At 38.5% G+C, this 13385-nt stretch overlaps 1 protein-coding gene across 4 annotated transcripts in view; it reads left to right on the top strand.

Moving 5' to 3' along the window:
* ZFYVE28 (zinc finger FYVE-type containing 28) overlaps nt 1-13385 on the top strand; it is a 121097-nt gene that overhangs the window by 93193 nt on the left and 14519 nt on the right. For 2 of the 4 annotated variants that reach the window (XM_015862849.3, XM_015862850.3), the window contains exon 9: nt 3833-3937. The exons of the other annotated variants lie outside the window; for them this stretch is intronic. In XM_015862849.3, the coding sequence (XP_015718335.2) occupies nt 3833-3937 (105 nt within the window). The remainder of the gene's footprint in view (nt 1-3832; nt 3938-13385) is intronic. 4 annotated transcript variants of the gene reach the window in all.

Consider the following 13385-nt stretch of genomic DNA (forward strand, 5'->3'; position numbering starts at 1 on the left):
TTACAGGAAGACTTAAGAAGATTGTGCCCACCTTCATGTGACCATTTGCCTCTTCCAGAAAAATTAATGGACAGCTGTGCTTGTTCACAAAAGCAAAAACACGTCTGCTTATCTGGCTTGTATTGATTAGTCTTTTATGTGGCTGTTCAGGAGTAAGAATTTCTCATCAGCAAGAAGGAAATAGTAGCTGATTGGGGAAAACATACCAGCCTTCTGATTGCAAAACTTTTCTTAAGCAGTCTTTTATCTGTCTGTTGATTGAAATTCCTTTGTTCCTCTTCTGGTATTCTGTTTCTTCACTATGTTAACTGTATATTCATGCAACTGGAAAAATTCAGATGTAATACAAATAAGTTCTTTCAGTCCCTCCTGCTCTGATTTATTTCTTTTTTTAACAAAACAAGTCTGAAATTAAAAGTGACAATGTGTGACCTTGTCTGTTCAACTGGGAACAGATTCCATGTGGTATCTGATAACGTAACTGCTGTTGTGAAGCATTAGCATACAAATAAAAGGTGTCAGTGTTGTAGGGCAGCTTTGCTCTTACTAGGTCCAATATATCAAAATGCAGCATCTGGGAACTGTATTAATTGACAACATACATGTTCCCTAAATGAATTTATGTGTCTAGTTGGTAAAACAATGTTTTAGAAGTCACTTTTTTGAGTGGGTTTGGTGTTGCTGACATAAGGCATTAGGGCTAGCTCTCGTGTAGTGTGAGACCAAAAAGAGAAGTGCTAATTAACTAACGTAGTGTGGAATATAATTGTAACTCAAGTAATAAGGTGCATGAGGAAGGCGTTCAGTGAGATGACATGGTTTAATTGAACTTCTAGGAGGCTGGAAGCACATTCCAGTAGAAAAGAGCACATAAACCAGGACAGAAGTGGCTTTGATTTATTATATTTTTTTATATTTACTATATTTATATTGTATTATATTTTTAAGCTTAAAAGTTGCAAAAAATACCAAAGATCAGCTGTAAGTATGTAGTTTGGTCCATGAAAAGAGATGGCCACATCACCCCAAGGTCCTTTGTTCTGTTGCTTCAGATCTTTATTGTCTTTATCCGAAGTGCTGAATAACTTGATTTTGGTGAGTCTGGATGGTGGTTTTATGCCACCCTAGAATGTAATTTTAAAGTTAGCACAGCAGGACTGCAGGCTGCCCCAGAACCTGCCTGTGTGCACACACGTGTCCCTTCCTATAATTGTGCTAATGCACACATGCACCTTGCTAGCACCGGCTGTAACAGCAGCCATGAGTTGGGAAAAGCAAGTCAATTCACATCAGTACCTACAGTGTCAGGCAGGCACTAATGAGAAGAAAACTGTGAAGGGGTGTCCTGAATCTGTGCATACTGAGGAATAAAAATGTAGGGAATATATCAGGAATCGGTTCTTAAAAAGATATTTCATGTAGTCCAGAGAAAGGTGTAAAGCAGACTTCTCGTTATTCTATTTCCATTTCTTCGTACTGAATAAACACAGAATATCTGGCTCTGAAGCACTCCAGTGTGAATAGCAAATAGAAATAAATATAAATAATAAATATGATTTTCTGGTAGAAAAATTCAGTCTCTAGTGGTTGCAAATAAGCACGAAAAATACTTGCGGAGTTTAATTATCTAAGTGGTGTGGGGTTTTTGTACAAGAAACTGAGCTGTGTGAGCCGGGTTTGTGTAAAGCATCACCAGACATTACCAGGTGGCTGCTGACAACTGTCTGAGATCAGCGGGTGGCTCCACCTGGCCAGGCTCCTACACCGAGTAAGAGATAAAGCAGAGGAAAACCAGGGCTTTGTGAGACAGTGGCAATCAGCTTTAAGACTTAAAAATAGACAGGTAGTGAGTCTGAAGGGAGAATATTATGCTAGCTGTTACAGCCAACAAAGAGTTCCAGGTGACTTAGACATCCATGCAAGTGAGTATAAGTACTGGTAACATTTCTGATAATGTGAACCATTCTTGTGCTATTCAGTTCTGAGGTTCCTCCTCATGCTTATCCACCATCAGGTCCCAGTCCATTGCCTTCTGTATCATTTTGCCTTCTGGATTGGACCATCCTATCCAAAAAATCAGCTTAGGATTGAAGGTGATGTTGTTCTTGGGACAGAGTTGCTAAAACCTCTTAGCAGAGAGATGATACCGAGGGTGGCGCTGCTTTGTTGTACTTATATTTTAGCCTGAAGCATTTAGTTCACAGAAACACATCTCAGTCTTATACACAAGAAAAGTGCTGACCTGTTGGTTTTTTTTACATCCTTTGCTGCCGTAAAACAGATAGCAAAAGTACATTCTAATAGCGTGACCATATTGTAAGATTGGATGCCTAAGGTGATGAGGTATAAAAGTGGAAGCCTTTATTTAAATGCATGCATCTCTTCATAATGAGCAGAATTAGCAAGGGAAATTATATGAAATGAATCAAAGTTTTGTTCAATGCTGATAAATTATTTTCCAATTGCAACTGTTCTGCTTTTAACCAAAGCGTGTTATACTTGGAATTCATTCTCAAATTGGCAATCAGAAATGAAGTACATGAAGGGGTCCATTTTGCAAGTGATTAGTGGGAGGCATGCAAACAAATCCTATTATTCCATAGAGGGATTAGAGCACATACCTTCCATACACTGCTTTGAAGAATTCCTTTTAAGCATTCTTCCAGTCTTCTAGCTGCAAAAACAGCTACAACAGTAAATGTGGTAGAAGAAAAGAATTTGGAATGTAGCTGGTTTGAACGTGTAGCCCACATGCTCCTACAGTTCAGTCAAGCCTAAGAAATCTAATAGATGTGGAGGAGGAGCAAGGTAAAAGAATGGTGAGCTATTCAGTTCTTTTAACTACCGATATTTCTTACGTTTCTCTCTGCATTTTCCAAATGTTTCTTTTGACTGAATTTTTGAGTGCAGCAGCCTTGGCTGATTCTTCTGCACTGCCCGGAGCTGACACAGCTTTGATACATTTGCTCAAGATCACATATTTTCTTATCTCATGTAATTTAATTTTCCTCTGCTTGGTGCAGTTTTCAGTAGCTGAGCACTAAATTGTTATTGAAACAAAAAATCGGTCTTTCCAAGACCAGTTATGAAACAACTTTTAACCTCCTAATCCCAGTTTGTGTTGATAATGTGGCATGAGATCTGAAGCAACGTACTGTTTAAAGGCTTTTCATTAGTTCAGGGACCACAGAAGCAGTTGTATACCATAAACTTAAGTTATTCATGTTCTTTGACTTAGTAGCTGGTAGATTTCCTTTAATGGAGTTTCCGTGGTTTGTCGTGGGTTCTTCTACTTCGTGCTCATCTGGTTGATGTAGAACCACGGGTCAGAGATGAACACCTATCAAGTCCTCATCTCCCTTACTAAGTGTATGCTGTCTGCTTTCTCATGGACTTTTCCCTTCCTGTTCTCACTCTGTGGAAAACTTGACCAAACTTGTGGTATTTCAGAAGTTCTTGGATCTTATTGATGAAGATAGTCTTACCTTGAAGCATACAGTGATGTTATGGACCTCCAGTGATGTTATGCCTTTGTTATAAGATTAAAACAGTGTGGGCGCCCAATGAAAATGCAAGATCCTTTACTCTTTTCTGAATGATTTAACTGTGTGTCATAAATTAAACTGAGGATTTTTATAAGATGCGTGCTCACCAGCTTTGCCATATTGCCTGCCCCTTTGGGAAGAACCCAAGGTACATATCACAGAGGAACAAAAATACACTTGCCAATTTACTCTTAGTTCTGTATAATCAATGACAACCCACATGTTTTTGTTTTCTTTTTACCTTTGTTCTCTTCAGCAGTTCATTTTGTTTCCATATGTTTTTTCAGTTCTCAGGATGGCTTACGTGATTCCCCCCTCAGCTCCATCTCCAGCAGTGACTATGAGAGTGTTTCTGTCACTACATGTAGTCTCTCCAGCATATACGCTCTGAGGTAATAACTCCCTTCACAGTCAGATTTGACTAATTGTGTATTGCATTATGGTTGGTTGAAAATTTTCATTGACTTAACGATCAAGTGACAGCAACACTTCTGAATATTCTTCCTATTGAACAGCGGATGCTTTTTTTCCCTGGCAATTCTCTTTAACACTGTTGCAATTAAGAGACAGCTACTTTCAGAGAAGTTTTAATGCATGTTTCATTGAGTTATACAATGTGTCGGTGATCTTCCTCTTATTTGTCCATGTAGAATTTCTTGGGATTCTGAAGGTTTTGGCTTGAACTGCATCGAATGTCTGTCTTAGGTCTTGCCTTTCTAGAAAGCATGGGTTTTGTTTTCCATTTAATGCTGTAGTGATGTGAGAGCTGCATGCCGGATAACTATAATATAGCTTCCAATGCTATTAAAAATGCAATTTTTAATGTGACTGATGGTAAATAGGCAGCTAGTACATCTGCACAATGCTGGGAGCTTATCCATTTCATTGTCAGAAGCACGAAAGTCAGTGGCATTTTAAAATAAGCTGTTTGTAGGAATTTGTTTGTCTGTCAGCTTTCAATATGCATTAAAATTATCAGGCAGGATTCTGAGGGAGCCATTAATTTGAGTGGAAACTGAAGTGAAGGCTATTTGAATGCTAACCAAATGAGACAACTTGATATGCTTAAAACTAAGAATGAACCAAAGTTCTTTGAAGACTGGTGCTGAAAGTGACCATGAAACACAAGTTTGGGGAATAATGAGGGGGGAAAAATGAGGCAGAAGAAAAACAAGTTACTAGAATTATTTGACTTCAAGCCTTCTTGGAGTTCTTTGTCAAAAATGATGCAAAGGAAGAAGAAACACCAACAAATCTGCATTCAGGTAATTTGCCTGCCTAAAGAGCATGGAAAAGCCTACTTCTTCATTTTGAGGCTATGATACGTCAGTAACTGATAACATTAAAATTAATTTTCCAAAGTAACCTTAATGATGTAATAATGCCTTCACTGGTCACTTTTTTTTCCTTTATTTTTTCTTATTCCTTTTTTTGAGGCATATCCCCATGTCTTAATTACAAGTATTCTGTAGTGTTTTTGTGTCGTTACAGGAATTGGTGGTGAATTTTTAGCCTGTGTTATTTACAGTTTGTAAAGGGAGGTATCTAAAGTGTATTGTGGCTCAAGCCTGTGCCAAAGCAGCAAGACTCTGCCAGCAATTAGTGCAGGACGTTTATCTGTCTGTTTGTTAGAGTATTTGTATCTGCTTGCATTGGGCCAAGCCCAAGATTGCTGGATGTACTTGAATATCATTTACTGTATTGCATAATTTCAGTATATCCCTGTTTGAATGAACATATACATGTGAAACAGGGTTTATCTCAGTATACAAATGAGAAAGATGAGGTTTTGGTTGTCTGCTTCAGAGGCTGCAGGGAGCTGCCTTGCCAGCCAGCACCTGTGGCTGGACCTTTCTTTACAAACACTGTTTTTCTTCAGCAGAACTCAGTGCATGAGAAGTCAACAGAACTGAGCTGTTCAGCAGGACTTGAAGGAGAAATCATTTCCTTCATCTTGTGGTCCAGTGTTAACCATTAATCTGTCCTATGAAAACTACAGCACAGATTATTTGCCCACAAGAGATGGCAGCTGCTCCTGGGGTTGGTCAAGGAGGTGGTAGTGTGGAGGATGACAAATGTGCTGCCAATGTGTTTCCATTGGTCAGTCACAGTCAACCTGATTTACTGTGTACCCAAGTCTTCCCTCTTGCAGTTTTACCACTGCACTCGTTTAAGATGTACAGGATAACTGGTGAATTCAGAATTCAGTTTGGTGGGCATTTTTGATTGGATCAATTAATTTCTGTAGATTCTCCCTCCTTTTTTTCCTCCTTACGGAAAGGCTGCTCATTGACATTTGGACTAGATGATCTTAGTGATCTTTTCCAACCTTAATGTCTCTGTAACTGGCAGAAGATTGACAATAATTGCAGAATACTGTACTGGAATCAGAGAAATAAAGAGCTCAGTGGGAAAAGTTGTAGGACAAGAAAGGATTCTGTACCTTAAGTAAATGCTTTCTGATAGATGGTATTGCTTCATAATGGTTTTGAGCTGCGTATTTTCAGTGCATGTTTCAAACATTGTGGATCTGTGCTGCTTTGTATAGCTCTGTCACTCAAGCAGTGTGAGGGCAATTAATATGCATATTAATACCATCATAAGCAGGCTGCTGTGGGGACTCTTCCTGCTTTGCAGCTAAATCCCTTACCCCAACAACCAGCTGAGCAGTACCAGCAAAACAAACCCGTCAGCGCTGATGAGGTCTGTCAGCTTTTGCTTTATTTCAGTCAGTGAGGCATATGTGAGTGTAGCAGATGTCTCTGGTTTCTCACTGCCAGCATCCTTCTTGATGTGTTTCATGCTGTCTTGTTCTTCACCCTGCAAGACAAAAATTAAAGCTCCAAACAGCGCAGCATTTTCTAAACTTAGCGTTCCCTTTTATAGGAAATGCTGTAAGATAATTCTAGGTGAATTATATGCATAGCTTTGTCTTGAGTAACAAGAAGTTGGTGCAGATTTTGTTTTCTCCAGGAGTGAACCAGGCATCTTGTGTGAACAACTTGTCAACAAGTGCTTGCTATGGCGGGAAGGTGACAAACACAATTGGGAGTTGTTTGTTGGTTGAGTTCTGTTTTGTTTTGTTCTTCCATTAGTGAAGTGGTAAAGATGTTAAAATGCCCAATATGCTTGAAGTGAATTGAATATAAAATGTGTTACTCTCCATGTAAAAGAAGTGAAATAAGGCAATATTTTAACCCGAGTAGCATCAGTGGCAGAGGCAAGGAGTCTGATCTAGCAAAATTGCTAAGTAGCCCCGCATTTGCCATTGTGGGGCTGTATTCCAGCCAGCATGTTTGGCTGGGAACAGGCACAAAGTGATCGTAAAGGGTCAGTATTTGTGTTCCTACGTAGCTCAATTGTCATTTCCATTTCTAGTAATTTGGCCAGATTGAAAATTATGTTCATTTTACTGACATGTAAAACCTGCTGTTGAATGTCACTCAGTTTTCTCTATGCTTCAAATGAAACAAAGATTGTTGCCTCGCAGAAATTAGATTTTCTTCTACAGATTTTTATTATTATTATTTTTAAATGCCCCCAGAAAACTTAGAAAAGCGTGTTTGGGACTCCTGAGATTGTGTAATTAACCAAAATTGCTATAGCAACTGCAGGCTGCCAAGTTGTTGAATTCTTTAGCAATGCCTAAAACCAAGGTTATATTGAAAGTAAAAATACTTGCTGCAGCATTGAAGCTGAGAAATGAAGAGAGAGGTATTTTTTGATTACAGTTTCAAAGCTCCATCTAATACTGTGATTAGCTTTTCTCAGCTTTGATTCCCATGACTGGATACAGAATTCCCATGGGGTTTGATTGCCTTAATGTTTCACCTCTTTGTTTTTTACAACCTTTTGTGAGAACTGAAGGAGGTGACAGGAAAACCTGCTGATAAGCTTCTCTGTCACTGAGATTTCTTTGTGCTACAAACTGTTTTCCAGTGCCTCTTCTCCATCTCTGTCTTCCACACACACACAGCAGTTATAACTGGAGAGTTTCTGCTGGAACTTACTTCAATTTAAAGTTAAGCTGTGCAGTGTAATTGCTTGCATGTTACAGAGGACTCTGCTGAAGAGCTGTATGAAATGACTTTGTCACTGGAAATATTTGTATCTGACATCAAGAATCCAGGGCAATGTGTTCCTGGATAAGGCATGAAAAGCTGGGACTGCTGCTTTTCTATTGTCATAACAGCTACCAGAGCTGGTATTACAAACCATTTCTTCATAAGCATTTAACTCTTTCCATTTTTCACTCTCAGTTTTTACAGTCCGGGGTTATTTTTGAAGTTTAAGTATTTCTGTGCTCTAATCTCATTATTTTTCATTTGCAATGTGAGTGGATATTTGAGGGCTATAAATGCATGTTTGATTACAGGGAAGCATTAGAAACAGAACATCATGTTGGTACTAGGAAAACCATAGTAGAACCTAAACAATTTTAACTTCCTATGTTTTCATTTCTATTTTTTCCTTGAATTTTAGTGTTCTTATCTTGTAGATCTTATCCTTTTTCTTTTTTTTTGGTTTAAATTTTAAGAAAATTGGTAATTATAGTGCCTGATATTTAATTTGATGGTAAGAAAGCAGCTGCACTGATTACTCGTGCTCTAAGCAATTTGTCCTTGTTCCTGTAGATGTTTTATCCATAACCAATAAAAAAATGTTCTCTGGAAGACTTCATTATCCAAGACAGTAACTCCTGGCCTGGCAGTATCATTCATTTTAATTCCCACTTTAGAGTATCATGGCATTCTTCTGAAAAGCCAGTCTGGAGTGGTAATGAGTTTGAACAGAGCAGTTGTCTAGGTAGAGTTCCTTACCATGGATCTGCTTAGCAGCATGGTGCTTCAACAGGTGGGCTTTTACAGAAGTCCAGCGTGGTATGAACAACTACAGTGCTCTTCAGATTGAGGAGCTAAAGGAAGGATCCGAGCTGATTTTCCAGTAGAGCAGGTAATTGTTGAAGCTGCCAGGTTTGCGGGATAGAGGTTGTTCTTGTTGACTTCAAACTCAGTTTTCTCTGGTTGAAGATATCAGTTGGAACATTGAATCACCCTGTTTGCCAAATTACTTATTTGAGTCTGCTCACCTCAGCTGGGGCAGAAAAAGGCTAAGAAAGAGCTTCTGCAGGTCTTACAGTGGTAGTAAAATTCTTCTACGGTGGACAGCAGATGAGGCTTATAGCACGTGTCCTTGTATGTGTGGGGCTGGGCATGGGTCATATATGTGTTAATACTGCAGTGCAGTCACTTGCCCAGCTAAGCTGTCATTGCTAGAGGTGTTTGCATGCTGTTGTACAAGTCATTTCTCAAGGCAATAAAGTTTTGAAGACTTGGGAACATTTTAAGGCTTTTTTTTTTTTTTTATTTTTTCCCTCTTTTGTCTTCTCTCTTAAAATAGAGGGAAAATACGTAAGAAATTGAACACAAAAAGCCCTCTTGCCTAAGTATAATACTAGGGTGGAAAGTCAAGAAATAGAGTTCTGAATTAAAGCTTTTTTAGTCTGCTTTAAATGTAGCTTCTGAGATCATTGATTAAAATACGTGTATGCTATTACCCGAATAATAAGACTTGTTCTGAATTTGGTTTTAATGACTCTACAATTGAGTGTGTAGCCACCCACTTCACTTAAAATAATTGTAAGGAGGCATTAATCTCATCATGGTTTCCCTCCCAATCATATCAAAACTAGAAACTAAAAAGTTTTTGCCTACTGTTTATTGTAAATTTTGTTTTTTTAGATAACCTGAAAAGAAATAGCAGAGGTACCGCAAAATGCAGCACGGGAACTAGTAATCTTTTTTCTTCTTTCTTATATGAAATCACACTTTTCTTATTCAAACCCCTATCATTTTCCTGTTGTCATTTCTCATGTGTACAACCTTTGCCTTTCCCCAACTCTTGTGTGTGATCTTTCAGATGGTCTTTGGAGCAGTCGTCTGTTCTTTTGGCAGAACGGAACATGATGCTGACAGCAGCCTTCAGGCACTCTTGAAGTGCGCAAGCGAGTAAGAGTAATAGCTTAGAGAGTTATAATTGCAGCTCAGTGGTGGGGTTTCCAGTTGCAGCCTACGCAGGCATCAGTGGGATGGATGCAGCAGTTACCCAAGTCATTCTAGCATCAGACAATTTTCAATATTCAGACAATTTTAGACTTGCCTGCCAAAAGGGAGTTTGTTACTTTAAGTATAAGAGAATTTGGGTGAGAGAGAAAAAACGCTTCAATATTGTAGACCGGAGCAGGATAGTTGCTGAATTGTGTGTTAACATTTGTAGTGTTGCTCACAGAGTTGGGTTGAGTTTGTCTTGTTGGAATTTGATCCCTCCTGATTTAAAGGCAAATCTGACAATCTTCTGAAATCTGTACTTGAAAAGTAGTTGTTGTGTAAAGCTTTGCATGAGATCAGAAGCACAGGGGATGGTCTTACTTTCCTTTTTAAACTGCCCATGTAATTGTGCTGTGTGTAGAGGAATAGATACGTTGGATTTTCTTTCTCCCTTGCGAGGAGTGACCACCTGGTGCTTATCCATTCTGCCATGTATTTAATGGGTACTTAAGGTACTCAGCGATTTGAAGAGTAATGCAGAAGTCTTTGAGAGACTATGTTCTGCATTCAGTGCAGAACAGATTTTAGGTTTTGTGAACCAAGTAAATCTGAAAGGAAGCATCTATGACGTGTTGCAGACTTCTACTGGCACTGCCTGTTTTTTGAGAATAAATATGAAGTATTTCATTTTAGACTGACTTTGAGTCTTGTTGGGTTTGATTGCTCAGTTTTAGGCTTTGCTGCTTTTACTGTTTTTGGATGGATTCAGCAAATGGAACACAAAGCATGCTGGATCACAGCTGGTTACCTAATACGACTGGCCCCTTCTGGAGATATCAGTCATAACTTTTCCTGTTCCACATCTCTGCTCCCCACTGTGTGTCTATTACTGTTTAACATAGCTTTGGAATTTAAAAGCTGTGAATTGTATTGGTTTCATGGGCGAAAGGCAATTCTATGTACAATGAATTACTGGCTTTTGTTTGCTTGTGCTTATTTGACTAAATTTCACGGTCAAGTGTTGAGACCAGGCAGCTGTTCTAGCGAGAAAGCTGTGGTGCGCTGAGACAGCCCTGCTGCTCTTATAATGTGATCAATGGAGAGTCATCTTAAATTGCTGAGTAAATGTAAGTCAAGTGTAAAGCTGCTTTTTTCTATCTACCAGTTCCTTTATAACTTATAAGTGGATTTATTGTTTGGAATCAACTTTTGACATAACGTCTCCATTCTTCACATTCACCTTCTGGCATGTTATCTTTGCAGTGTTTTCACAGTGTGAGAAATAAATACATGATGAGCATTTTTACAATAAGCATTTCACAAAGGGAATTCCGTGCCTGTTGTATCTCTTTATAAAGTAATTCCTTGCTTAGTGCAGGGGGTTACCTCCAGCTGAGAAGGTAGAAAAATAGGCATCACTAGCCACTTGGTTCTTAAATCTGTTTATTTGTGTTCTGTGGTGATATATATTTCTGCAGATACTGATGGTAAAACATTGTAAATCTCAGTACAGCCTGACATTAATGAAAAGCTTCCTACACACTTGGTATCACATGAGAGTTGTTATCCAAATTATGCATGTTAGATAAGCCTGGTTGGAATGGCATTCCTCTTAAAGGTATAAAAATGGTGTAAATGAATAATATGGGCTAAAGGTAGGCAAAACTCTATAGATCAGGTTTGCTTTCTAAACTGTCAATTTAAAAATCCAGAGTTCTCTAACCTTTGCATAGATCCAATCACTGCTGTTTGGAATACTCGGTTGCAAGAGAAGCTGTGTATCCGTAAGTGTTGTGTTTCTGCTCTTCCTGTGTTTCTGACTGTGTCTGCAGTATTTTCTGACTACCTTCTTTAGGAGTAAGATGTATTTCCAAGTAAAGAACAGATGGTCATTAGTCACTCTTTAAGAGTCATTTCTGATCTAAATCTGACTGTGTCATATTGGTAAATCAGAGTGATCATTTCTTTCTAACTGTAATGATGCTTAGGTCTAGCTTTAAATTATTATTGAATGTTCACTTTTCACTTGGCAGTGGCACAAACAATCAAAATACCATTTTTTTATCCTGAATCTCTTCTGTATTGAAATCATACTTGATAGGTCTGTGCATGTGAATTGTATGTTGTGAATGCTAGTGTAGTTCATACTGACCTTCGTTCTACAGTGCCACAGTGATTCTTACATGGCTTAGAGTGGGACTTCCAGGGACATTGCAGTGTTGCGATTAAATATGAGGGCTGCTCCGAAAGTAATGCCTCCTACGTTGTTATGCTGGCCCATGACATCAGGGACAGATGGTGGTATCACAGTAGTGCTTGTACATACCCACCAGTATTCCATTGCACTTTATTACCGTACAACAGGTGCAAGACTGATTCTTTAAAAGAAAAAATAATTAAACAACGGGTAGACTTTATCTGGCCGTGTTACGAGGTAGACAGAAACCCTTTTGTCTGTTTATGGGAGTATTTTTGCAGTCAGACCATCCTCCAACTCCATGCTGTTGTGAACCAAGGGTGTCATCTTGGCACTTAGTACGTTTCAGTTTACTCCTTTGTATGCCCCATTCTTGCATGACCTTTTCATCATCTTCAATACAGATCTTTCCACACTGACAGATTTGCTGTTGAATATATATATATATGTATGTGTGTATATACATATGTATACATATATACACACCCACTTATATGTCAACTATCCTGTACAGAAAGGGAAAGGAAAAACTGAGAGGAGGAACTCTCATGTTCTCGGTATCTTCAATGAATCTGGTCAGTCAACTTGCTAAGGGAGCTTTAAACATTAAGCACAGCATCTTTTTATATAAATTTGCAATTGTTAATAACAATGGAGACCTGAACAGAAATGAGTTTCTTTTAAGTGTATTCTTCACTCAGTATTTGAAAGAATGGGAAGCCAGCTGAGGTACTCGCACTACATGTTTTCCATTGATATTTCTATCAATAATGAATCTCTAGTATTTATGTGTTTTCGTTTCTGTTTTTACTGGGATTTTTGAGATGCATGGCCTAATAAATTCATTTCTGCATTTTAAGGTTTATCTATATGGCTCACAGGGAGATATTTCAAAGCGATACTCCATAATTTTTTGTTTATAATTATTTTTATTTTTCTAAATGCTGCCTGTGTCTTATCCTGCAATAACTGTTTGTCATAGGGATGGGATCTGTTGCTTTGTGAGTACTTCAGCACTTAATAAAATTTACAGGTTGAGCTCAGAGTGCATTAGCAATTACATCCTTCCTCTTGCTTGCTATTTATGTGGTCAATAACTTTATTTCTTTTTTTTTCCTTTCATAGTGGCTGTCTGTATAGTAAGGAGTGCTTGAGTTCTGGATAGCCTAAGTATGACTTTAAGTAAAACGTTCTGGTTTCCTGTAGTCATTGCTGAGATTACTTTATCTCCAATATGTGGGAAAAATTGTTTCGTGTTCTTCTGTCTTTGAATGTAATAGAGTGAGAGGGCAGTTTCTCCTTCCAGTCAGCACAGTGACTCCTTAAGACTCCGATGTGATTGCATTCCATGCTCTACTCCCATTTCAGGGTTGTTCTTTTGTTGGCAAAGTGCTACATTTGTCCTAACTGTTTCCTTCTTCAATGTATTTTGATTTACAAGCAGTTTAGGGAATTCCTGATATTTGGAGAATCTGGATTCCTCACAGAGATTTCCTGTAGCCTCAGGTTGTTTCAAGCTCTCCTTTCTTTAAAGTGATAGTGATGGAAATTGCTAGCAACCGTGCATCTGGTTTTGAAATAGAAGGGTTAAGCCTC

Source organism: Coturnix japonica, chromosome 4 (genome assembly GCF_054131305.1).
Source record: "Coturnix japonica strain WE chromosome 4, WE-NBRP24, whole genome shotgun sequence".
NCBI lineage: Eukaryota > Metazoa > Chordata > Aves > Galliformes > Phasianidae > Coturnix > Coturnix japonica.